Genomic DNA, 26098 nt, shown 5'->3' on the forward strand with positions numbered 1-26098 from the left:
TCCATAATGTCTGATACATATAATGTCTGGGGAAAGATATGCTACCAGAACTTTATTGCCTCAATATCCGAAAAACATATAGTTTGCTTGTTTTGATGCAGAATGGAGTGATGTGGAGCATAGTTCTGTGAAACCTGTTGATCACATATGATGTAGGTAGAGCAGCCGGTCAAAGGGCCATAAAAATTTATAAGTACAAGCATTTATTGGGCTCACTTTTAAGTACTGTTTGCTTCTGTTATGGTTGATCCATTGTGTTAATTTGAGAAGTTCAGAAGTTTAACTATGCAACTCAGCAGGGGTCCAGGATCCTTACTTAGTAAACATCCTCAGCCTGTGCAACAGGAGGGCACAGACATGGTGTGGAGTGCTACACCCAGTGGAGGGGCGTAACCTCCTTACAACGTAAGGGAGGAAAAGAGACTTGCTCTTGCCCTGCTTTTGCTCTTGTTGCTTGTCTGTCTTCTGTGGCCTCTAATGTTGCCGCTCTGTCATGCCACCCTGTCTGGGACCCAGCCGGTTATGGACTGAAACCTCCACAATCTGTGAGCTAAATAAACCTTTCCTTACTTAATTTTGGGTGTTGGGTATTTTGTCTCAGCAATGAGGAAAAAATAACCAAGATAGCTTCCAACTATACCTCAGATGATAATAAAACTTATTAATTTGGATTTAAATAAATTTTAGATATAAACAATATCACTTCTTTAGAAGTGATGTTACCTTTGAAACTTTTTGATATGTAGAAATGTCTCATATCATATGAATGCATTTATTTTCTTGAGCGTTTTGTATACATTTCTGAACCACAGGAAACAATTAATGAATTATCACGGTTATTCGTGGCTTTGTGATTATGTGTTTAATTTTTGTCTTACACTCCTCCCTACTAAGCTCCTTTACTACATATTTTTTGTGTCTTTTTGTTCTCCAAAGATATTTACTGTAGAGGTAGACAGACGAGTGGCTCCATTAATGTCAGTTTCAGTGTCAAGCATATCGGGTATTTCTAGTGACTTTTTTTTTTATAGTGAAGCAAGTATATGGTTTTGTGATATCTTAGTAGGCTTTTAGTTTCATTGGTCCCTCGCAATGGCCTGCAGAAGCTGCTTCATTAATGAGACAAAACTGCAAGTTCAAAGCAGCTTCCAACAACTGCATCAACAGTATCGATCTGTTCCAACAGTTTCAATCAACTGTGTGATCAGTGTAACTTGGAAGACTTCACCGACGCTGCTCGGAAAGGGTATGTGAGGAAGATATAGAAGTGCACATTTTACTAATTTGCTAAAGATCATATCTGGATTGTATCTATTTTTCAATCATGATTATTGATGAGCACTTTCTATATCATAAGATGTCCTGGATTTTCTGAATAATTTCCATCCATCTTTCCTGAAGTGAGGGATCAATATTGTCTACACCCAGCGGATGTGATAATTTGTTGGTGGCTGCTGTATTTTATTTTAAAGATTTTTGGGCGGTGTGTGTTCTTAAGAAAAAACAAATCATCTTTGCTGGAGTATTTGATAATACGGTGTCCAGTACCCATGGTCCTCCTTTAACAACCCACCCATCTAATGACTGATCAGACTTACTACCAAGTGCGCTGTGTAGCCTGACTTAAGGATCGATCTTTTTAAAAAATAGTTTTGTGCACCTTGTTGATAGAGCCTCAATGTTTTCATTTTTATTTTTTTTTGGTAGAGTACACTTTGTTTATGCAGTACTATAATTTTTGCTGATTGTACTGCATAATACTGTAGTTTTATGTTCTCATACATTACACTACTATATGTATGTTATATAAATAAAAGCAAAGTCGTTGAGCTGGAGTTTCCTTTGGCCACTTTTTTGTTCTGAATCTTGCACATACTATCTAGATCTCTCTATTTAGCGACCAATTCCTTTAACGACCTAGTTGCAGGAGAGGGACTTGGTCGTTAAATGAGGGATACCTGTAGACAGCGAAGTCGGACTTCAGAGCAAGAAAGGCAGAACTCTCTACTAAGTGGAGTTGCGGCCTCCCTCTGCTAAGATTCTGAATTCTGAAGAGTTTTAAAGGCAAAATAACTAGTTTTTCCTAATACCTGTTTCCATTAAGCCCTAACCTGCTTAGGAATTGGGTTCCAGAGCCTGAGTTCCAACTGGCTTTTTAAAATCCACAGAGCTGCCTGTGACAGGTGGCCACTGGTCACTGAGCAGTTCCTCTACCCAGTTTCTCTCTAAGTAGCTGGGGATTGAGAGGCTATGCGGCCGCCCACTCCGGACCCTTCCTGGAACTCCAGGAGCTATTCTCATTTTCAATAAAAACTCTCCTAACTTCCTCCTTTTGATTTGCAATTTCATTCCTCCGCTTTGCGAGACCACAAGCTCGGTTCCTGCCTAATGGAAAGGTCATTTAAAGAAAAGCCCTTTCTGCAAGCGCTGGCTGCCAGAGGAAGGCGGGGCGAACGCCTGGAGTCTGCAGGTTCGGGGGAAGGGTCCCGGTCCGGGTTCCTAATGTTGCAATCAGTAGATACATAGCGGGGCTAAGCGTTCCTCCGTGCTTGGCAGCTGTTGCACGCGACGGCACATCCCGAGCCAGAGAGCTCGAGGCGCATTTCTCTGGCCACTTTGCCAGGCGCAACGACCACAGAGTTTCCAGAACCGCCGACCTCGCTTCCTGAAGCCTCGGAACCCTCAGCCCCTTGCTCCGCCCGCCAGTATCGGTGGGACCCCGGCGCCCCGGGCCGGAAGGGGGCGCCCGAGCGCGGCAAAAAAGGCGCCGCGAGCTGCTCCGGCCCCAGTGGCGGAGCGCTGCGGCCGCGCGGCCACGAGCAATCGCCACACTGCTGCCGCCACCGCGCACTGCGCACAGCGCGAAGACCGGACGCGAGGCGGAGGGGACCCAGTGGCGGTGCCTCTGCGCTCCCGCGATTCCGGCCAGACTCTGCCAACCCTCTGCGCCCGGTGCCCGCGCACCGCAGGCTCCCGATGGCCCCCGACGCCGGTGCGCCCCCGCGCGCACTGCGCCCGCTGCCCTGGGCGGCGCTGCTGCTCCTGGCCTTGCTGCTCCCGGTCGCCGCCTCGGCGGGGGACCCAGGTACGCCAGCGCCCACCCGGCCACCTGGTTCTGGGCGCCCTTCTCGCTGCTTCTCTGTCCGTCTCGCCTGTCGCTCTGGGGCCGCCGCCCCGTCTGTCCTGGTTTGGTGTCGTGTCACTAACCTGTGCGTCCTAATCGCTGGGTCCCGGCGCGCCTGTCTGGGCACTGGGCACTCTGCGCTCCGGTAGCGGGAGCGGGGACGCCGTCTGTGCCGGGGACTTGGGTATTTAGCGGCGCTGTGGAACGCTCTGACGTCGGGACGCGGAGCCCTCTACAAAGTGTCCGGGGAGAGTCAGGCAAAGGGAAAAGGAAAAGGCGAGAAAGCCCCTCTTGGCATTGCACAGGGGTCCTGGGGGAGCTGCCTTTCTCTGCCCAGAATGTCCCTGGGAGCAAAGGTGAGCATCCTCTATCCTGGCGTCTCCAGGTGGGATGGCTGCTGGAGGGGGCCTTGCAGCGGGCAAGGGGGAGGCGACGAGCCTCCGGGGCTCGGAAGCCTCTGCGCTCCGGGACCAGCCTCGCTCCTACCCGAGCGCGAGCGCGCTGCCGGCCGCTGGGGCTCCGCGCGCCCAGGGCTGGGAATTTGAGAGTCGGGAGAAGACATTTGTCTTGAGAGGATGGAGAACGCAGTGGAAAAATCGGTTCCAGAGAACCTCACCCTTTCCTGAGCTGGGGCTAGATCCAGAGGATGCTTTCTTTGGGAACAGTGCTTTTCAGAAGGTGCCAGCATGCTCTTAGATTTCGCCCGGAGGAAGCTTGTGATGGGGTTTTCATCCTCACGTCGTTGGCGCCTCTCCTTTCCACCTCCTGTGCAAGCATTTTCACACTTGAAGCTGTGTGGCTTTTATTTATCTCATCAGTTTTATAGTAATTTAAGAAGTACATATTTTAGTTGGTACTCTACATTCCCCACTGAGTTATAGAAATTCAGATACTGTTCCAATGATGGCTATTACTTGTTTTGTGATGCTAGTGGCTTTATGATACTAGCTGGTTACTTAAAGGATTAAGGAAGAAGAGTTGCTTAGTGACTTTTGGTAGCTATGCATATTGCTTGGTCCAGGTTTTTGCCAAGTTTTCGAATGCCAAACGCCACTTTTCATAAAAAAGATCATACAGGCTGTACAGTCTTCTTTCCTCCTGTTAATGATCCCTAGAAAGCATTCACTGCATATTTTGTACAGTGCTTGACAGAATAAAAGTGTTTTAAAATCTTTCAATGTCTCCACCTACATTCTATGGCTTTTGTTTTTCAGTGTTAAGGTTTTCAGAATGTTGAAAGAATTTTTGTGTCAGAAAATATTAAGACCAGAGCAAATGCTGCGTGAGCTTTGTGGTGCTTACAGCTTTATTCCTTTTAAAATTCTTCTACCTGTCCGATGGCTGACTTTTGAGCAAGGCTGAAGTCAGGGTTGTTTGTGAGAGCTCCGGAATCCTGTGGTGCGGTGAACTGCTCCTTCTTTTTTTTCCGTGCTGCTCTGTAAATCACTGAGCTGTGGAATGTGAGAGCTGGAAAGCTTGTTGGCACTTCTCTCTACTGTGTTGACGTGGGATTGCAATACAATGATGATCAGACTTGAAATGGACAAATGAGAACAAAGCACATTTTAAAAAAACAACTTACCGCATTTAAACTAATAGAAGAAAAGAAATACACAGCTCAGGCATAGCTCCTCATGGTGGGGAAGAGATCCATTGTTTCATGGGCTCCTTGGGTTTCATGGCAAGGCTGTGGGTGCATTGTTCCTTCTTGCTGGTTGAATTAATGTATGGATCCAGAAAGCTGCTTGTGCCAGCCCTGACCCTCCATCTCTGGGACTAGAATCTCTGTAAGGAAATAACCCGGAGCTACATTAATAGTGGTGGATCACGACAGCTCTAGAGGGACCATCCTTACAGCAGAAGTGACTTACGGGATGCGATGAAGAACTGAAAAAGTCCTGCAACTTAGGGTCAGTTAAAACACGCAACAAAATAAGCAAAGAATGCCAACTCCTCCCATCCTACCACATCCATTCTTATCACAGTTTGCATGCAAACATTAACATTATAATGGTGCTTGTAAGACTGATACGGTTTTCTAAAAACATGTGGATTCATATATGCATTTACAGTGGGTATCTGGGGTAGTGTTGGGTAATTTTTATTTTCTTTAAAGTTTAAAGACTCAAAGAGTAAAAGTTATTTTGCAAGTAATACTGGAATGCTGTTTGCCTTTTCCTCTGTGTTGACATTTGCACTAATGGTGTAAAAACTTTAGTGGGTAAAATTGCTGTTGTCTGAATGTATACCGATGCAGGGAAACTGTATACACCAGAAGACATAGACATTTTCAGACCTCTTGCAGTTAAGATAGACATGAAGTTTCACTCAAGAATGCATTAAGATTATTAATCTTGTCATGTCTCTATCCTTGAATGCATCTTTTTTAATATTCTGTGTAGAGAAATGGAAAGCACACGCAAAGTTGATTTGCTCACTTCTTGAAGTTGAGTTGTAACTCCAAGGAAAAGCTCTTGTGTGATAGAGTTGCGAACTGAATTTGCTGCTTTTTATGTGGAATGCCATATTTATCAAAAGGAATGATTATAGACATAATACAGCTAATGACTTGGGCATCTAGCAGACATCTTCTCAAAAGTGAACAAAGAGAATCCCACTACTGCTGAGATTTCTTGCCAATAATAAACAGTTTGCAAGTGAAAATTTGAATTTTGTCATGTTGCTTCTATCATAACCCTGAAAGCAGCTTGATATGTAGAAAATTTTCTAATGAGATTGATAGTGATATAAGTGAACATGATTCTAACGTATCATGTCTATGGAACATGTCAACATTTGGATAACTTGGATAACAATGTGAACCAGTAAATTCAAATGGGCTGTGTGTAGAGTTACAAAAGGTTACATGGCTGAAAGATCTACTCATAGTAAAAAGGGCAAGATCACCCAATGGACTTTTCCCTTCAGTCTGGGGTTCAAACTCAGACCTTTTCCATGCTAGGCAAGCTCTTTATCAAAGAGTTACATCCTTAGCCCTGACCCAAATGGACTTTTAATGTAGCAAGATGTGGAAAGTTTCAGTTTCTACAGTGAATCTTGAAAAAACTTTTCTTTGATGAATTTTGGTATAGTAATAAAGATTTTTTCAAAATTATCAGAAAAGACTGTTCAAATACTTTTTCAGCAATGTATGTAAGGTCAGATTTTCTTTGACCAAAACAACATATCAGGTTGAATGCATACACAGGTCAGATAGCCAGCTATCTTCTGTTAAACTTCTTTGCCTAAATGTAAAAACTATTCTATTTTTTTTTGTTTTGGAAAAGTTATTTTTCATAAAAATGTTTATGTCAACATTCATGAGCTTATAATTTTAAAACTGAATTAAAACACATGTTTTATTTTAGTTTTTAATTCTTTTGCAGTACTGGGGATTGAACTCAGGTCCTCATGCATCTGAGGCAAATGCTCCAATCACTGAGCTGAGCTAATTTCTATCACAGTAGATAAGGATATATAAAAATGCATATGGATATAACCCCTGTGGGGAATACTTATACATTTAAAAGTAGAAAGGAATCCACAGGCCAAAAAAGTATAAGAGCTACTGTTATACACAGAGGGGATTAGGTTAGAATGAAAAAACCAGGGTTTGAATCTCAGCATTGTTGATCCTCTGGTGGTCCTGGTCATCACTTATGGATAGATCTAGGGAATGGAGATTTACTTCATCTACAGAAACCCTTAGAATCTTTCCTGTGGCCCAACCTGTTTCCAGTTCTGCAGGATTTCTCTCCATTCCTGTCCTCTTTGAAGCAAAGTGGTAAATGCACCCCTTTATCTCATTCATTGGAGGTCAGTAGGTGAAAACCTGTTTTACCTATCACTTGAGCATGGAAATTCATTGTTGTGGATTAGAGACTGGAATAGGACTGCAGAATGACTTATCTGGAAAGTTACCACCAGACAGTTCAGAGTGTCACAGTCTGTTCTACCAAGATCATTCATATCCATAATTAAGTCATGAAGACCCATTCCCTGAAGACAGAAAGGGAAGAGTAGGATGGAAGAATGTATCCGTTTCCTATTGCTGCTGTAATAAGTGAACACACATTTAGTAGCTTAAAGCAAGACAGAATTATTATCTTATATCTCTGGAGGTCAGAAGTCCCAAAAGGTTCTCCCTGGGTTAAATCAAAGGCTGTGTGCTTTCTGTAAGCCCTAGGGTTTCTTTCATGCCATTCTGGCCTTTGGAGGTGTCCACATTCCTCAGCTCTGCAGAATAGGATTAGGGAATCTTTGGAGATCATGATTTTGCTCACCTTGAGAGGTGAGGAGGGAAACCTAGAAGCAAATGCTACAGATGAGATCACTTTGCCCTAGGCTGGTTAGGGGGAGGACCTTTTTCATTATCCCCAATGGAATTTAGGGTTGTCAATTAGAATTAAGCATATGCTCTCAGAAGATTTAATTTCAGTCAGAAAATACAGAGGTGAGTATTTAAAGTTATAAAAGTAAAGTAGTAAAGGGAATATATATGTGTGTAAGTATAGAATATTTACACTGGAATATACAGTCAACTAAAAACTATAGACTTTAGGGAGAATGAGGTCCCTGAGGGAGGCATTGTTTTGTCCACATGTTTTACCAGCATTAGTAGATGCATACTTGAGCACTTGTAATCAGAGTGCTATGATTTGTTCATAAAAAGGAACATCATCTTTCTTTCCTCCTAAAAATTGTGCTTGAATTGAAGAAGGCCCTGTCTTTCCTGACCAGGTGGGAGGTAGTGCTTGCTTCATATAACCTTTAGGGGGCGCTCTTGGCCTTCTTGAAGGGTCTCCACCTCTCATTGGGTCCTTCCGTTGAAGCCTAGTTGGGAAAACAGCTATGCAGTACCTGTGGCTTCTACAGAGAGAAGAAAATGAGGACAAATGTCCAGTTATCTGTTGCGTTTTTCCCTTAAAGACCTTTTTTTTTTTTTTTTTTTAAATTTTGTTTGGAGCTTCCTTTTTAAACTAAATTGGGAAGGACAAATTACTCACCAAGAGTTGACATGAGTGTAGATATGTTAGCAGTTTTCAGTTAAACATTAATAAGAAAGGAATTTGAAGCCATAACCTAATACCCAGTTCAGCAGCCCATTATCTTTTGGGTACCCTGATGCTTCTGCAAGCTCAAGCTGAGTCTGGCACAGCTGGAAAGTAGGGTGAGGAAAAGGGACTCAGGGCTGCAACATTGGCAGCTGCTTCCTTAGCCCAGGTGACCTGTCCCTCTCAGCCTCTTTTGTATCAATGGAAAATAACACCAATTATTGTAATTATAATATATAATTCTACATTTGTAAATGTAACAGAGTAACTTGAGAGCCATTAATGGTACTATTAGATGTATATTTTCTACTGAGGTCTCCTATTCAGAGCAGAAATACCTCCACTGAGGCATCATGATGACTGTGATCAACATGTTGTCAAAAGACAGTCTGCATAATTCTATTTTAATCTTTAGGAGCAGTTCCCACATAGGTGTTTTTATTTCCTGTTGATAATAACTTGTGGTTTGAAGGGCTGTGGAGTTTACATTTCCCTGTATGTTATTTCATTAGATTTTTATGTTTACCTTGTGAACTTGATGATATCCTCATCTTTCTCCTGTGAACTCTTGAGTTAGTTCCCATCACCTTGCTGATGGCTGTTTAGAAATGACTCTGCGAGCTACTCAAGTGTGTTGAATTTAGTGGGCTTAGCTGAAGATAAAGTTGCAATGAATCTAATGACTGTTGCAAAACAGCCCTTTTTCACGGCTGTAAACAAGGACCGCTCAGTGGGAAGCATCCTTTATCTGGTGTCTTCTGTTAAAAGTTGCCTGTTCAGCTCCTTGAGGCTGCGCCCTGTCTAAATTGTCATGTCAGCTCTTCCCATTCAACATAGATGCTGTGGAGGTGGATCAATGGGAAGGTCCAGGCTGGATTTTGTAGAGGCACTGGCTTTACTTAAAGATGGTAAAGAAGGACAATTCTGGTGGAGGAACAGACTGTGCCACACATGGAGGAGGCATGTATAAGGAGCCCTGAGTACTCTGGATAGTGCACAAATGGTGGCACTCGGAGGAGTGGTGACATTCAGATAAAAGAAATGGGCAGCATCAGGCTCAGGAAGTAGTAGTCACTGAAGGAGACCCACAGTGTGGCATGTTCTGGCATGTCCCATGGGGTAGACTGTGCTAGCCTCAGGTCGGAGAAACAGTGGATGCTTCTGCTTGTTGTGTTTCATTGTTTTTATATTTGCTTCCACATTTTAGATTCTGAGAGTTTCTTCACTTCAGTGTAGATTGAAAGTCAGCTATTAGCTACTGTCTTTACCTTCAATCTTATCTCACTTAAAGAATCTTATTTGTCCAGTGTTTTCTAAAATGGTTCATATATTCTAGAACCATTCATATTGGAAAGGGTCTTAAGGTTCCAGAGATTTGCACATCACATATGGGAAATCCGGAGGATTTTATAAAGAAGGTGAGAATCCTGAACACAGGGGTACATTGGCCTCAGGACACAGAGTGAGTGTATGAGTAGAATTCGTTGTAGTTTCCGAGGGAAAACCTCATGTAAATAATTCAGGAGTTGTGTTAAGGAGAAAATCAGTGTATAAGATGCGTTTAGACTTTATGTGGTCTCCAAACCCAGAATGGAGATGAGCATGTGCTGTAATGTAGAGGTGTGCCTATGGGTCCCTTCCTCACAAGCATGGGCCTGGAGGTAGTTGTCACTTTCCTACACATCTGGGAAGGGTGTGCAGTGACAGCTCCTAATTTGTGATGACACCATATTGTCTGGAGATGAAGTCTCGCTCAGAGTCACTGGCTGGCACTAAAGGGACTGTGCAGGAGTGACAGGTACGGTTGGGCAGGAGTGTCAGGTGTGGGATCCTTGGCACTAGGGAGAAATCCCCTTACCAGGCAAATGCAAGTCCCAGGGACAGGAAGTAAAGCAGAAGTTCTGTGTGCCCTGCACACATTTCCCCCCAAGAAGTGATGTCTTGTGTAAGTGTGCGCAGCATCCCAAGAAAGAAGCAGGCCTGTGTCCTATGTGTTGATCTTCCTCAGCTATCCCCAGTTGCCATGCTGGTGTGTGTGTGTGTGTGTGTGTGTGTGTGTGTGTGTGTGGTTTTGCATGGTTTTATCCCATAGGTTATGTGATCACACAGCTATGATGCAGACAGCTCTCTCAGGAGAGTCTTCCTCTCCGGAGCCAAGAAGCAGTGCTCAGTGTAAGGACCAGAGCTTCTCCGGGAGAACCAACGGCTCAAACAGCAACTTGTAGGAAAACCCACAATGCCTCAATGCCTCAACGCATAGCTTCTCCTTCTCCACATCTCTATATGCTGGCAACTTTCCCCAGGTGGGACATCTATACTCAGTACCAGTTGATGTAATCCAGCTGGCGTTAAATTGACCATCAGTTTTTAAGCCATAAAAGATGCCAAATTATACACCATGATCACCTCAGTTTACATAAAACACTTACTATCCACAAATATCACAAGAGATAAATACTTCTTTAATAAGCTTTTACTAATCTCAAAATCTACTCTTTCCAAAACCTACAATTTCACTTATATGTCTTTATAAAAATGACAAAATTACAAAATGGGAAAGCAGACTAATGGGGGCCAAGGGTTTGGGTGTGGCAGTCAGGAAAGTGAGTGAGTTCATCAAAGGTCTGTAGGAGAACATATTTTCTGATAGACTAAGAGAACTAAAACATTTTCTGGTGGTTAATAGTGCTCAGAATCTATGTAAGTATCTATTTGGGCAAACCACTCTCAAAGAATCCCAGACTTTATCCTTACCTTATTTTCACAGCTGCATTATGGCTACATTTTTCAGTTTGGACACCTAGAGCAGAAGAAGCTTGGAGAGGCAGACACACAGTGCTACTCTCCAAGAAGGTTGCATTAATCTCTTATAGGGAGCACAAGTTTTGCCTTGGGGCTCATGAGATAAATTCTGTAGGGATGAGAAATCTAACTAAAATAGTGCTCTGGATCTGTAATGTATTTTCACTACAGGAAACAATTCAGAGAATCTTAAGGCTCAGGTAAAGCTTAGGCTGCTATAATTGCTGGATTGAATGTCCTCTTGGAATTGAAGCAATGGAGAGCATGTCCCAGGACCTTTACATCTCTAGGAGAGGACCTCCTTGGACTCCACCTCTGCTACACTTTTGTTTCCTGATCACCCTAGCTGTGGGAAGATTTCCTTTCCCCATCCATATGGGCTCTGGTGATGTTCATCATTGGTAGCACTCAGCTGATATTAAATGACCAATACCTGTACTCTCCTTTTCATATGCTTCTCTCAGTAGGTTGAAGATCACTTTATTCCTCATAAAATTTTATTCATTGACCTGCATTCTCAAGACAGTGCCTCCTTGGTAACCTCATGTCACTCAGTTGAATAACATACTCATAGCTGATTACTTTTGAAGCTGGGTGCGTGAGTTGGGATTTGATTGGTTCTAACACCTACTCATAGAGAAGATTAAAGACAGCCTTTATATAACTGATAGGTAGATTAAAGAGGGGACTTGAAACAGATTATGTAAGTTTCCTTTCCACTCTCAAGTTTTAAAAATTCCACTTCCAAGTATCTTTTCCAAGATTGAGGGAAATGAAGAGCTGAGCTGTCTCCTGCTGTGAAAAGAGAAAACTGGCGTAGAGCCAAGATGCTGGGACCCACACAGGGGGATGTATACTGGGTTTTGTTTCATGACCTTAGCTGTTTTGGGGGCTCATCTTCTTAGTTTTGATATTCTATAATTTTGAGTGCTTTTTAATTTTTACTCATAGTTTATTCTTACATCAATCCTATGAGATAGGTTGGGTGGCTGTTCCATTTGTAGAAACAAAACTAATCCAGTTTGATATTTTCAGAGAGAAGCTTGGGAGGCACAATTGTTTTGTTTGGAAGGGATGAGAAATCTAACTAACAGTCTTTGTGTGGCCTGACATTGATGAACATTCTCTTCTTCCTAGAAACCCACTTTTTCCTGGTTTCCATGAAGCTAGTTCTTTCCTGGGTTTCTTCCTTATAACCAATAATTCAGATTTCAAATTTCCCTCCTCCCAGGCATCTATCTTCTTTGAATCTCACTGGAGATATCAAGCAGACAGCTGGACATACTGTAGTTCAGAGGAGCGAGGACAGGAGCTGTGAATTCAGAGGCCATCAGCATAATAGTAGAATTGGCAGTCACATTACTGGATGTATTAATTTGGGGAGAGAAGTCAGAGGGAAAGCAGTACACAAAAGGGAGCCCAAAAGATGGGCTCTGAAACACCCGGACATTTGGAGTTCTGGCAGAGGAGACCAAGAGGGCCAAGAGGCCATTGGTGTGGAAGAGAAAGCAATATTGTGGTACTGGGAGACTCCGTGGTCAGGAGAGACTGAGAGGAACAGGTACTTCCAGAGAAGTGACCAGCTGTGGTTGCAAAGAGAGTAAGTTGAAGACCAAGAGATGAGGATTTGGTTACATGGTGTCTTCTTGACATTCACAGGATCTCATTCAGTGCCATGACTTCTTGTATCTTTTTGAATTTAGCACCTATTGATGGCTTTCAATTTTGTATCTGATTCTGATTTCTCTCCAGACCTATATTTATTGCCTTTATATATAATCACAGTGGATAGGCAACAAAGTGTAGCAGAGACAACCTGGTTTATGGGTTTGGATAATTTGGAGTTTGATCACTATCACTTACTGGCTATGAGCCTTTGGAAAAGTTGCTTAAATCTCCAGAACTCAGTTTGAAGAAAACCAGAGTGTAGTGCACAGGATGGGATAGGGATTAAAGAAGATGATAATGTGGAATATTTTTTAGCCATTTCTGTATCACCAGTTCCTGGTTTAGAATCTGCCAAATGATAAGATGCTCAGAAGCGTCTGATAAATGAGTGAAACAGTTGACACTAAGTAGATATTCAGCCAAAGCTCATTTCCTTTGTTTATGCTTTTTCATTATAGACCACCTGAAAAATTTAAACTCTTTGTGTATTGGATGTGTTGTACATTCTTGCTTCCTTACTGATAGATTGATGATCATTAAACAATTATTTGAAAAATTTAAATAATGGTTCATTAGAAACCTCACAGAGAGCCGGGGATTTGGCTCAGCGGCATAAGCTCCTGTCTGGCAAGTGTGAGGTTGTGAGTTCGATCCCCAATACCACGCAAAAAAAAAAAAAAAAGTTAAAAAAAAAAAGAAACCTCACAGAGGTACTTGTGACCATTGGTGTCTGGTTACCTTGGTCTTATTTCCCTGTTTCTCTCAAAGCATTTGTCTGGCATCTCTACTGGAGGAAATTTTCAGGGAATTTTTTGAGTAAGATGAGTGGTGATTTGGGGGACAGGAATGCCCAACTGCTTTACATAGTTAGACAATGACTTGCACATTTTGAGAAAAAGAATGAATTTTGAGGGAGTTTTTTGGCTAGCATGCTAAGCAGTTCTTAGTAGGCTGAAGTTAAGCTGGACAGGCAAACAATGGTAATTCTTCAAGAAACTATTTCTTGGTTATGAATTGAATTTAAAGAATGTGCATAAGATGTTACAAAAACCTGGAAAATACAGGTTTCTAGTTGGTGCCAGGGACAGAAGGCATGAGCTCTATATTCCTTTCCAACCCTGAGGGCTTGCTCTTTAAAGTCTCTTGTTTTCTTACCATTTTTATGAATAAAAAGTATACATCCCTGGAATCCCTCCAGTTCATTTTCTTAAAACATTTGGAAAAGCTGCTGGCATAGGTTGGGAGAAATTTTGTTTTTGTTCTTTTCTTGGAACAGTAGCTTTTGCTTACATCAATTTCTAAATAAAATGGTCAAAATCTTTAAAACCTCAAATCCTAGTTAGCAAATAGTGCAAATAGTGCCAGCTCTGCTGGTTAAATTCACTCTAGTTCCTGGCTACCTGGCTTTTTGGGATAGATGTACTTCCTCAGGTCAGTAGCACACTGACAAATAAAGCATTGGCATTGTCTAAGTTCCCGAGGCCAAGCTCTTGAAACAACAAATGGAAAGAAAATAGAGTTAAAACAGAGTAACTCTTATTGACAAATCAGGAGAAGAAAAAACGATTGTATGGATGTAGAAGTGACAATGTAGCAATGGATTTGGGCTGCTGATGGCAGAATATCTGATTAACAGTGATTAACAAGTAAGGAGATGGTTAGCCCACTTACCTGTAAACTTGACAGCAGAATGACCAGAGCTGGGGCGTCTTGGCATAGCTCTGCAAATCCAGCATTCTGGAAGACTGAAGCAGGAGGATCTCAAGTTTGAGTCCATCCTAGGTGACTTTGTAGGTTGGCAAGACCCTGTCTCAAAATAACAAGTTAAAAATGAGCTGCAGGTGTGGCTCAGTGGGAAGGCTCTTAATCAACCCGAGAGAGAGAGAGAGAGAGAGAGAGAGAGAGAGAGAGAGAGAGAGAGAGAGATTGAGAGAGAGAGAGAGACTTTGGGGAGGGAACTAGGGCCAGCTCAGGGGTTTAACAAGGCTGTTACCCATGATCATCTGCATTTCCACATTCTGACATTGCTGTCCAAGCCACTATTCTCAGACTTACTGCTTCATATTTCACAATGGCTGCTGCATTCCTGGCTATCACATTGACATCCTAAGAGGTAAAAAAAAAAAAAAAAAAAAAAAAAAAGGAAAAAGATACAGAGAGTCCCAGGCACATTATGGCTGAGCTGATCCTGTTAAATGCTTTCCTCTGAATGGCAATGGCGGCAGGCCTCCTTCACCTTATTTGTTTATCCACAGGAAGTGGAAGGGCAAGGGAGGTAGGCAAGGGACAGAGAACCTGGGAACGACCTTGGAGTAACAGTGCACATGTCTGCTGCGGCAGTTTCTAGATTCTACACGAGTTGCTAAACTGTTCTAAATTAGCTGGGAAACTTGCCTTGAATGGGACTAATAAAAACCCAATTTAAAACATCTCAGAAAACATCTTGAGGGAGAAGTTTCATTTATTTTAAGAGTATCCTTTGGGCAGACTTCAGTCAGTCCCTATTGATCTGAGGATTTAAGTTTAGTTTTTCCACTTGCTGTTTATTTTGAAATAGCATTTCTTGGTGCTCATTTTATTGTTCGACTTTTGCTTTATTCTGCTCTGTACTTCTTTCCCAAGTTAGAAGGAAGGAGGGAAGGAGAAGTATTGTAGGAAGATGATTAAAGAGAACAAGATAAAATAAACTAGTGGATATATTTTCTCTTTACTCTGATTTCCCCTAGATACAACTAAAGAAGAATATACTAGGCAAACTTTGTCCGCAGCAGCTATTAACCCTTGAGGAGACAAGGACATGCCTGACCTGAGTCTTTGCATAACAGTGTCATAGGATTGTGCAGGTGGCCCCACATGGAGGTAGGGCCTCTTTTCCCGGCACCACCAAGTGCCGACAGCAGTGCAGGTAGCCTTATGTGTGACCAGCTTGTGTGCGTGTAGTACCTTAGCAGAGCCAGGCAACAGGAGGTACTGGGTGCAGTTTGTAATATCCTAGTGTGAGGAGCACCTTTTTGCTTGAGGTGCAGCCACTTGAAACTTTCCGAGATGGAGCCACATGACCACAGAGATGAATGAGGGGGTGATAGTGCTGACAGTCTGCGGGGGTAGAAATGGACTCCAACAAACTATTTAAAGATTGGCAAGTGGCTCCCATTTTTAAGTCTGCATAGTTTCACTATGTGGTTTCTTTGAGCTGACGAAGAAAAAATGTGATTCACAATTGTATTCAGTGACCATCCAGCACCCTCATGAGCACAGTGGCATGCATCAGGATTGGCCTTCTAGTCTGAATAAAATGATGGCTTTGTTGTTGTCAAAGAGCTGGAAAACGCCAGAGAATCTGGGAACAACTGCAGGGAATTTGGGTTAGCCCAGGCGGTTGGAGAGGTGAGCCAGGTGGTCCAGCTGGCTCTTATGTTTCCTGGGGAGTTGGTGGTAACCAGTATCAGGGATGCTCCAGCCACCTGCTAGGGACAGCCCAGACCATTCTGAGTCTCTGTATCTCGTTATTCAGCTATGCATAGATGCCATCCTCATCAGGTAAATGCAACAGTGAACTTTTGGACGTGGGGGTGGAATCCAGCAAGTTAACATTTTATAGGAAAATTGATTGGATTTGAGAAATATGAACTAATGATAAAGTCAGAGTCTGTTGCTTTGGTTTTGTTGACTTTATGGGGAACGTGGGATGTCTGTTTATCTTGCTGTTTCCTCTCTGACCTGATGGCAGCACTGTAAGGCTTCCCCTGGTAGGGTCTCAGATTTTGTGTGCAAAGCTCTTTTAGCTCCCTGAATTGTTCTACAAGTTCAGACTCCAAAGACTGACAGTTTGATCCCTAAAGAATCAATGCCAAGTATGGAAAACGTCTTCCTGGAGCCTCATGCTTGTTGAGAAACGTCTGAAGAGGAGCTAAGCTGTTGCTTTAATCCTCAGGCTGTGTCTACCCAGCATCAGCCTCCCGGGGGAAATTCAACCAGCCAATTTTACTAGGATTAGTTTGAATGGCATACAGTCACAAAACATATGTACTCCCGGGAGAAGGAAAGTCATAATTTTTGACAAATATATTTTCCCCATCCATTTGAAAAATTATTAGAGTCAGTCATTTCAGTGTTTTGGCTTCATGTTGTCCAGCATCTGGATGCTTCAGAATTTTTGAATATTCCAGTAGTGTTAGGCACTATGTGGGTAATAGCTGAGTTCTTCTTTCTCTCAAATAATAGTCTCAAAGTTGTATATTCCATGAATTCCTGCCCCGCGCTGTGCTGTAGTTTTAGCACATCTTATCTATGCTGGGTTATCCACTGAGCTTTTGATCAAAGATTTGTGATTGTACAGGGATCTGAGTTTTCTTTATTTTAAATTCTGGGAAGTATGTGGTGGTTTCCACTGGAAAATAAAACTTGATTTCAAACAAAGATGAAGTTGGGAGACTTACGTAAATGTGAAAATTCTGTTGCACTTGAGAACAATCTTTAGTGTACCTAAGAAATGATCTTAGTATTTTTGTTTTGTTTTGTTTTACTGGACTAGTTTATTTCAAAAGCTCTTAACATTCCCTGGGGGGTGGATTTCTTTGTGGCTGAGGTTGTCCCAGCCTGTTTCTCTATCCACTCTACTGGGCTGACTGGTTTCGGTGTGTACTCAGCTGAGAAGGGCAGTCCCTACCAGCTGGGGTTTGCCTTCATTACTGGGGTGGGTCTGTGTCCCTAGTTTCTGTGACCAAATACTCTTGGTACTAGGATAGCTTCAAAGGATTATTTTTGACTTTCACAGAAGATCTGGATTAACAGTGCCTCATTTCATCCGGATTTGAATGAAAATGGCAAAACTCAGTTTAAACTAATTTAAATTCCAAAATTCATTGGCTATTGGAGTTTTAACTGCTGGAGGGCAGGAAATGAGCTGGCTGTAGGGTACTTAGAATCAGGGCTCTAGAGAAGTCCATTTTCTGTTATAACAAATTACCCAAGAGTGGTCATTCTATAAAAAATGAAGTTTATTTAGCTCATAGTTCGGAGACTGAAAGTCTAAGATCAGGTAGTCTTATCCCTTTTGTCTCTGGTGTGGACCTCTTCAGCTTCATAGCAACAGAGCAGAGAAGTGAAAAGGGAACCAGCCTCATGCAGAGGGGGCCAAACATACAGCGTAGTATTGTTTTACAGCAACTTACTCTTGAGGGATCTGGCTTGGAACTGCATTAATCTAATTTATGAGGTGATGCCCAGGAACCTAATTGTCTCCCACAGGCTCCACCTCTTTTTTTTTTTTTTTTTTTTTTTTTTTGGTCTTTTTCATTTTTATCGGTACCAGGGATCGAACTCACAACTGCCTGCTTGCAAGGCAGGTGCTTAAGGCTCCACCTCTTAAAGGTTCCATCACCTCCAATATCACCGCACAGGAAAACAAACTTTCAGCACCTGAGTCCTTGGGTTACACAACTCGGGTCATGTGCAAGCCATATTGGGCTCTAAACATTGCTCAGACTCTTCATCTCCGGTTCCTTCCTTGTGTGACAGCTAGAGCCAGGATCTCTGTCCACATCCTCTAGCCCAGGGACCAAAGATAGTGTCTGCAGTTAGAGCAAGTCCAGGAGGTCTACCAGGCACGTTAGGTCATGTGCTCACAGCTCTGTTACTAGGAGACTTGGGAGAAGCTTTCTGGAAAGACAGAAGTTTGGATTCACTACAGTATAGAGATTTTAGAGTCTTGGAATTTCATGAATTTAGGCAAGTGGCAAACTTTGAACTCAGTTATTCCTACTGCAGGGCGTCCTGAAGGATCTGCACCAATTCTGTGAAAGGTTGCAGTTGCTGGGAAATCCCACTCCCATATGGGCAGTGAATGAATCACCCCTAGCTGAGGCCAAAATAAGGAACAGGAGAAGACAGATGCTTAGATTTTAATTTCTTTTGATTTGAAACTATAAGACACAGAAAGTTTTACTTTTGGACTTTAAATATTCTCCAGGAATTTTTAATGAGACAGATTTATATGTAAATTGGAGCATTTTGATTCTTTGGTATCATATTATCAGAATATTTTTATGCTCTCAGGTTGACTTGTTGCTTAAACTCTGGTGGGCTCTATTGGATAGAATGAAATATGCAAAATTTGGGATTAGAATAGGCCTTGAAAGGAGTGGAGGTGTAACCTAGATATCAGCTTGGCTTTGGAGTTGGTTGAAGAATGGGCTTTATTCATTTCAGAGCCTTCGGGGGTCTGGGAAGGTACCTCTTATAACTGCAGGAGGATACATGCTAGACATGGGTGAGTAGAGAGGTGTCCTGAATGTGGGATCAAGCTGTCCTGATCCTCACGCTGGGGGGCAACTTCACCTTCACAGGCTGATTGTTATCCTCAGAGAGTAGGGGTTGGGGGAGCAGGCATAGCCAGGCAACTGGGGGTGTTAGGGAATGTTAAGGGCCCTTCCATTCCCCTCTTCCCGTTCCCCATGGAACTATAGATAGCAAGCAATTTCTGGCCTCTGTGCTATGTTGTACTCCTTCACTCCATGGTGAGCTGGGAGAGCCCAGCCTCCACTGACCGATCTTTTTCTTGCATTGATGGTGGTAATGAACTTGAAGCCAGAAGCATGGGTGTTTCCTTTGTGAGTCTGTGTTCTAGAGGAAGGCTGCATTGAGCTCCCCTTTGACTTCCAAGCGAGAGATTCCTGGTTTGGAGCCGAGACCTAGTGATCTCTCTCCCCGTCTGGGAAGCGGCAGGCTCAACATCCCTGCTGGATTAGACCAACGTCCACACTGAGCAGGGGGCAGGGAAGTAGGAAGCATAGTGGTGTTGGCAGAATTGTTAGGCCACATCCTCCAATTCAGCTTCATGGGCAATAAACTTGCTCTGTTGATTTCTGACATCTTTATTTTCTCTTTTGATGCTGGCTTGAAACATTCATAATAAAAACTTTTATATCTCATCCTTCAAATTCATGAAAAATTCTGCTTCATGTACTTGTCAGGTAAAATAAAATGGTATGTACTTTGCCATTTACTGGTACAGTAGAAACATGCTTTTTATTGCTTGTCAGATGTTCTGTTTACTATTTAAATGTAGTAGACGGTTCTAAGAAGCAGTTCTAAGAACTTTTACAGTGCAACATGAACAGGGGGTGTGAGAAATAACGAATAACTTAGATCACTTTTCAGATGTGTTTTTAAAATCCAATCAAATTAATTTTTAGTTACTTAATTTTCTTCATTAAATATGTGGTAGAACTTCAAAGAATAAATAGTGCTTGTTTCCTACCATTATCCTATCTGTAACTGCCTTAAAAATATTTGTTCCTACATTTCATTAGCAGATTTTCCTGCCTCAGCCATGACATTTAGCTTCAGAATCTGAAAGCATTGTCAGTAGTAGCTGTTTTAAAGTAGTTCCAGAAATTAAAAGATGTTGCATGTTATTCTGCAACTGTTTGTTTTTAGGTGCTAACTTGCCTATAAATCAAACTTAACATATTCATTCATCTAGTGTCTACTGAATGCCGACTATGTGTCAACACTTTCAATGGTGTAGCTTATTTGGCTAAAATCAGCTTCAAAATTACAATGGAGCAAATTGAGAAAGAATGTGCCAAGTAGAAGAAAGTTCTTTCTTTAGTGCTCTTGAAATCTCTCTCTGTCTCTCTTTACTCCCCAACCCTATCTATTTTCTTTTCTGTCTTATCCTGCTTGGAGGATTTAATGAAGTATCTGGCATTTAAAAAAATGAAACAAAACAAAGAACCAAGCTAACAAAAGCAATACTATGAATTCAGAAAGATTTAGTTGTTGTTTTGAATTCCAGCTTTCCTGAGCATGACTTCTCCATGGGCTGTGTCATTATCAATTCATTTTATTATTTTCTTCTCTTTATTGTGGGAAATGGTCCTTGGCAGAGATCCCTTACAGGAGAGCTATTTGTTTTCCTTCACTGTGAATTTGTCTGTATACCTAAGGGTAGCTCTGAGCATCTAACTGGAATACTTTTAGGGTGGTGATGTTTGAACCAAAGGATTGAGCAGTAAGACACTGAGTTTCATTCTGCACAAGTTCAGTTAGAGACTCACATGGGATTTTTATATTTGAGAAAGGATTAATGATCTGAACGGTGAGGCTGGAAATAGATGTACACAGGTAATCAGCAGTTGCTGGAGCCTGGCTAACATCCCCTGCTTCCCTCCCAAACTCTGGGATGGGTCTTTGTTCCTTCTCAGAACCCAGCTCAAGGCTTTTCCAGGCAATGGTGGCAAACCTATGGTCTGTGTGCTTCAGTGGGCTGTTTGTTATTGAAAGCTCTAAAAAGTTTACCATCACTGCTCGAGGATCTTTGGAACTGTCCAGAGGAGCTGGGGAGGGAAGTCTGGAGGTAGAATGGGATTCTTTGGACAGGTTTGTGTTTCATGTCTTTGGGGGCTGAGATGGCTTTAGTGCTCCTGAATTTAAGCTTTCACCGTTGGTCACAGAATTCCTTCATGGCCCAGACCCACAAGGGAGTTTCTGGATTGAAACTGGGCTATGTGTCTCCACTCAAAGACAGACTTGGGTGGGAGAGGTGGGGAAGGACAGACAGGAAACACTTTTTATTTAACCCTAAATCCCTCTGGCTGCAGCCTAAGCTCATTTCCTCATTTTACATGTCTCGGAGATGCAAAAGCAGCTTTTTATAGCCCTACATGCCCCTGAGGATGAAGTCACCTGCAATGGTTCCCACATTTGCCTTTATAATTGGCTTGTACTGATATTTGGGTTTCTCCAATTGTCTTAAGAGACCTAGTTCAGGGCAGGACAGCTTTCCAGAAATCACTCAGTATCATCTTCATTAGATGAACACAGTGGAATCTCTTATGGAAAGTTACCTGCTTCAGTTGTCTGGCAGGGGAAGGGCTGTGCTAAGTTTGTAAGAATATTTAAAAATGAGTAAGTTAGCTCTGTGCCATGTTTCAGCTATGTGCTACCAGAGTGCCAGCTCCTCCCCAGCATCTCAGAAGGGGCCTACAGACCTAGAAACCACGTTTGCCTTCTTCTGCCTTTATTTTACTCTGAAGGATTGCAGCCCTGGGACTGTCCAATGATGATTAGGAATAGAACACAAATCATTGTGCTATAAGCCCAAGAATACGCTTTCTGACAAGTAATGTAAGTCAGGGCATCTTGGTGTGTGCCTGCCTGACTGTAACTCAGGTTGGTTTGATGATGTTCACTCAGCGGAAGTAGAGAGCTGGGCTGGCCTGGAACCGGTGAGAAGATTATTCTTTTTAAAAAGTTAATTTTCTTGGTACATATTAGGTATAAATAATGATCACATTCATCATAAGGAACTTGGACCTGTACCTGATATATCTTGCTTCTTCTTTTTTCCCATTCCCCTCCCTTCCCTTCAATCTCTCTTCTCTTCCTTACTAACAAGTTTTGTTTCCATTTTTTACTTCTTTTTTTCCTTTTCCTTTTCCCCTTTCCCCTCCTGAGATCCCCTTCCCATTTTAACATGTCCTTCCTATTTCACAATATCTATGACATATTTTGGTCTTATTTACACTTTTGATTTTTTCACATCAGAGAAACAATGCACTATTTGAACATGTTTGTGTTCAATTTATTTCACTTAAGAGTATGTTCAGATTGTTCCCCCTCATTGCCCCCCAGGTTTGCCTTGGTGACCTGGAAGTCTGCGGTTGCATCTTGCTTCTATGTCTTCTCATTTTCTACTTTTTTTTTAGTTTAATTGTTGTGCTGATGCTTGTAAATTGTTTATGGTAGTTATCTTTATTGCTAGCATTGAGAACCCTAAGGAAATGACTCTTTTCAGAGATGTCTTCCAGGTGTAACTGGCTTTTAGATTTTTCCTTTTTTTTTTGGACTGAGGATCAAACTCATGACCTTGAGCTTGCCAAGCAGGCGCTTGCACCACTGAGCTAAATCTCCAGCTCTGGCTTTTAGATTTTTAGTCTGTTGCAGGATTCTACCTCTTCAGTTTATTGGAAATAAGTTGTAGGCTATCTAACCTAGTCTCTGGTTCTTTGGCACTGGCCTGTAGTATTGCTTTGTGTCCCTCAGCCACTCTCAGTCTTGGCATAAAAGAAAAAATGATTAGAACAATTATGTCACCTTAGCTGAAGTAACACAAGCAGTACTAACAGTAGCATGAAACACAGTCTAGGAAATGAAAAACTGTGATAGCTATTAATTTGCTGGCTGTCATATGATTTATAGTTATATAGCAAATATAAAACAAATAGAAAACTGTGTATGGTAAATATGTCCCCAATATGGCACTTTTACCCTGAGGGGAGAAAATTTAGAATGGGTTAGGGAAAAAAACTAGAGAAATAGAAGAAAAAAGGATTAGAAGCAAGGCTGGAGGACAAAGGAAGCTTATGTAAGCTTGGGGAACTGGTGAAGAAGATAGGAGAGAAAGAAGAAATAGGAACAAGAGAAGAACAAAACAACAGCAAACTAGAAAGTGTTCTCATTTGCATGAAAAGAACAAAAAAGAAAAAAGAAAACAAAAAAAAAAGAAAAAGAAAATGAAATAAAATATAAAAACAAAGAAAGGAAGAAAAACAAAAAAATATATGCACTTCAGGGTATGCCTTCATTGTCACTGGTTGACAGCTGGGGCAGACAGACCCCATATCCGTGTTGATTGATCCCTGTATGCCTGCCGTGGAATTCTGGTGGTGGTGGATAATCCCAGTAAACCTGGGCCTTTAGTTCCACTAAAGTTCAGGCAGCTTCTGTGAGGCTGAGACCTAAGTTTTTCAGCCTGCAACACTCTTGAGTGTTTTCTGCTGGCTTGAACTCAGCTTCCTGACCTCCTGCTGGTTTGAAATTGGCTTCAGCTCACCCTGACACTTGGAGCTTCTAGATGGAGCCAACCTGCAGCTGCTCTGAGTCCTGACTTCAGTTGATTCCTTTCTCAAATGGCTACTACCAATTGCCCGGGTGTGGGGTGGGGTCTGAACCCAAATAACTCACCAGCCTTTGTAGTTCACAGTGTCCACTGCTCTGTTCCACTGGTGGCTTTCTCCATGGTGGCCTTTGGGGTTGCTAGCAGTTACCATGCCTCTGCTGGTTAGAGCCACCTCTCCCATGCCAAGAGCTGAGACTCAGGGGAAAGTTCTGCCTGACATCTCCCTTTCCTGAGCTGTGGCCTTGGTCTTGCTGGATCCTTGTGATCTACTTCCCTCCATCTTTTTCACTTGTTGCTTTGTTCCAGCGTTTGGGTTCCTAATATCGGAAAGTCTGTTACTCTGTTGCTCATGGTAGAATCATGAAGAAATCAACAAGATTGCTTTTATCAGCATTCCTGTTGTGCTTTTTGGTCAATTCTTTCTGAGTTAATTGTGAATGATATTTACTAGGAAGCACCCCCCCCATATACGTATACACCATCCATTTCAAAGCCTAAATTGATGTGAACCTAGGAAATGAAAGTCTGTTTCAAAAACAGTCTCCGGGCTGGGGATTTAGCTCAGTGACATAAGCACCTGCCTTGCAAGCAGGCGGTCCTGAGTTCGATCCCCGGTACCGATTAAAAAACAACAACAACAACAACAACAACAACAAAAACAGTTTCCACCGGCCAATGCTGTAAGGCCTAGAATGCTACCACAAAAGTCACTCCTTTGGTGAAAGATTTGTCCTAGGGATTCAAATGTTCCCAAGAGAGCACACTGGCCACTTTCCCTATTCCTCCCGGAGGGGCAGGAGAGGGCAATGCCCCACTTCACGGGGTAAGTGTAGGACTGTAGGTTGAGGAAAACTGTGGAAATGGTAAATTCAACCACAGAGACCTCACAGTTTGCTTTAGGATAGGTTTCAGCAGTATGATTGGTCATTTATGGTCAGGGACAGATTCCTGGAGTTCATAGGCCAGGCTTTGGAGTGAGGAATGCACTTGGCTGCATTCCTAGTGCAGCTGTGTGATTCTGGGAAGTTCACCTGACTTCTCTTCTAGGCCTTTATTTTCTCATCGCTAATGAGTTTAATGTTAGAGTAGTGAGAGGCACATGGTTGCCACTCAATAAGACCCTTTCCCATCCATTTTATTTTTATGTTTTAAAGTAGTTTCATATCTTGTGCCTTTAGGAGGGAGGCAGTACTGGGGATTGAGTCTAGGGCCTCTGCATTGAGCTATTTCTCTAGCCCTTTTCATTTTTAAATTTTAAGACAGGGTCTAAGTTACTAAGTTTCCCAGGTTGGCCTCAAATTTGCAGTCTTTCTGCTTCGGCCTCCGAGTGCTGGGATGATAGATGGTACCATTATGCCTGGCACATCTTACGCCTTTTCTCTAACATACAAATAAATGCTACACAGGCTTTTACTGAGTTGAGTGAGTTATACACTTTGATAGTGTTTGTCCCTGACTAGAAGAGGACAAACAAAGCCATTCACAGAGATACGTGGAAGCTTGACTGAATGGGAAGGTGAAATGACATTCCTTGGATTTTGGCAACCAGAGCCACTATTTGTCCTTTGGTCATCTTATTGAAGCTCCTTGATGGATTTGAATGGCTCTGTTTGTACTGGACTGATGTGTCCATTTGAATATGGGCTCCTGTGTGAGTTACAGATTCTCTGATACTGTCTTCAAGCATAAATGTAAGGCTCCTATGTTTCTATAAATCTCCAGAGGCCATGTCTTAAACACTTAGTCTCCAATCTGTGGAACTTTCAGGAGATGGTGGAATCTTTAGGAGCTGGGGGTTAATGAACCATTGCTCTTAGGTCACTGGGAGGTATTTAAAGATAATAGTGGGACTCCAGCAGTTTCTCTCTTTTGCTTCCTGGTCACAGGAAAGTAAGTAGCTTTGTTCTACTACATGGTCCCACCATGATGAGCTGCCTCACCACAGATCCAAGATCATTGGAGCCAATTAATTATGTACCAAACCCACAAAACTGTAAGCCAAAATAAACATTCTCTCTATTTTTATCGTACCAAAGATTGACCTCCGGACCTTTGCACTGAGCTGTATACTTAGTTAGATCTTTTGTGTTTTTTAATTTTGAGACAAGGTTTCACTAATCCATAAATTGCCCAGCTGGGTTCAAACTTATGATTTTCCTGTCTTAGCCTCCCAGGGTCCTGGAATTACAAGTATCTAGGCATGCCAGCAACCTTTCCTCTTTATAATTTAATTGTCTTAGGTATTTTGTTATAGTAAATAGAATAATACAAAAAAATCAGGGAATAAAAATGTGTGTATGTGTAGATTTGTAGATTTTTTTCAGGTATCAGTAATAAAAGCAAATCATTCTTTTTTGGTGTAGGTTTCTGTGTACTGACTGAATCACCAGTGTGTGGCGGTATTTGGATTTCATAGGTCTCACATTTCAGACTGTTTGTTCAGGAACAGACTTTTCTTAAGAGACATTTAGGACTCAAGTGGGAAAGAAAAGCTTTCTTCACATATTCACTTATTTTTTTCCTTGAGAAAAATCACACACCTAT

General features: G+C 42.2%; 1 protein-coding gene across 3 annotated transcripts in view; it reads left to right on the forward strand.

Moving 5' to 3' along the window:
* The first annotated feature begins 2701 nt into the window (after positions 1 to 2701).
* Fndc1 (fibronectin type III domain containing 1) overlaps positions 2702 to 26098 on the forward strand; it is a 100465-nt gene continuing 77068 nt past the window's right edge. The window contains exon 1 of one of the 3 annotated variants that reach the window (XR_010041905.1): positions 2702 to 3085. Coding sequence is in view for 2 of the 3 variants with exons in the window: in XM_023564568.2 (XP_023420336.2) it covers positions 2977 to 3085 (109 nt within the window). In the remaining variant the exon portion in view is untranslated. The remainder of the gene's footprint in view (positions 3086 to 26098) is intronic. The other 2 variants (XM_023564568.2, XM_063232968.1) reach the window with 2 other exon arrangements.

This window comes from Cavia porcellus, unplaced genomic scaffold (assembly GCF_034190915.1).
Source record: "Cavia porcellus strain 051 isolate PalLab524CR breed Dunkin Hartley unplaced genomic scaffold, mCavPor4.1 scaffold_22, whole genome shotgun sequence".
NCBI classification, from domain to species: Eukaryota; Metazoa; Chordata; class Mammalia; order Rodentia; family Caviidae; genus Cavia; species Cavia porcellus.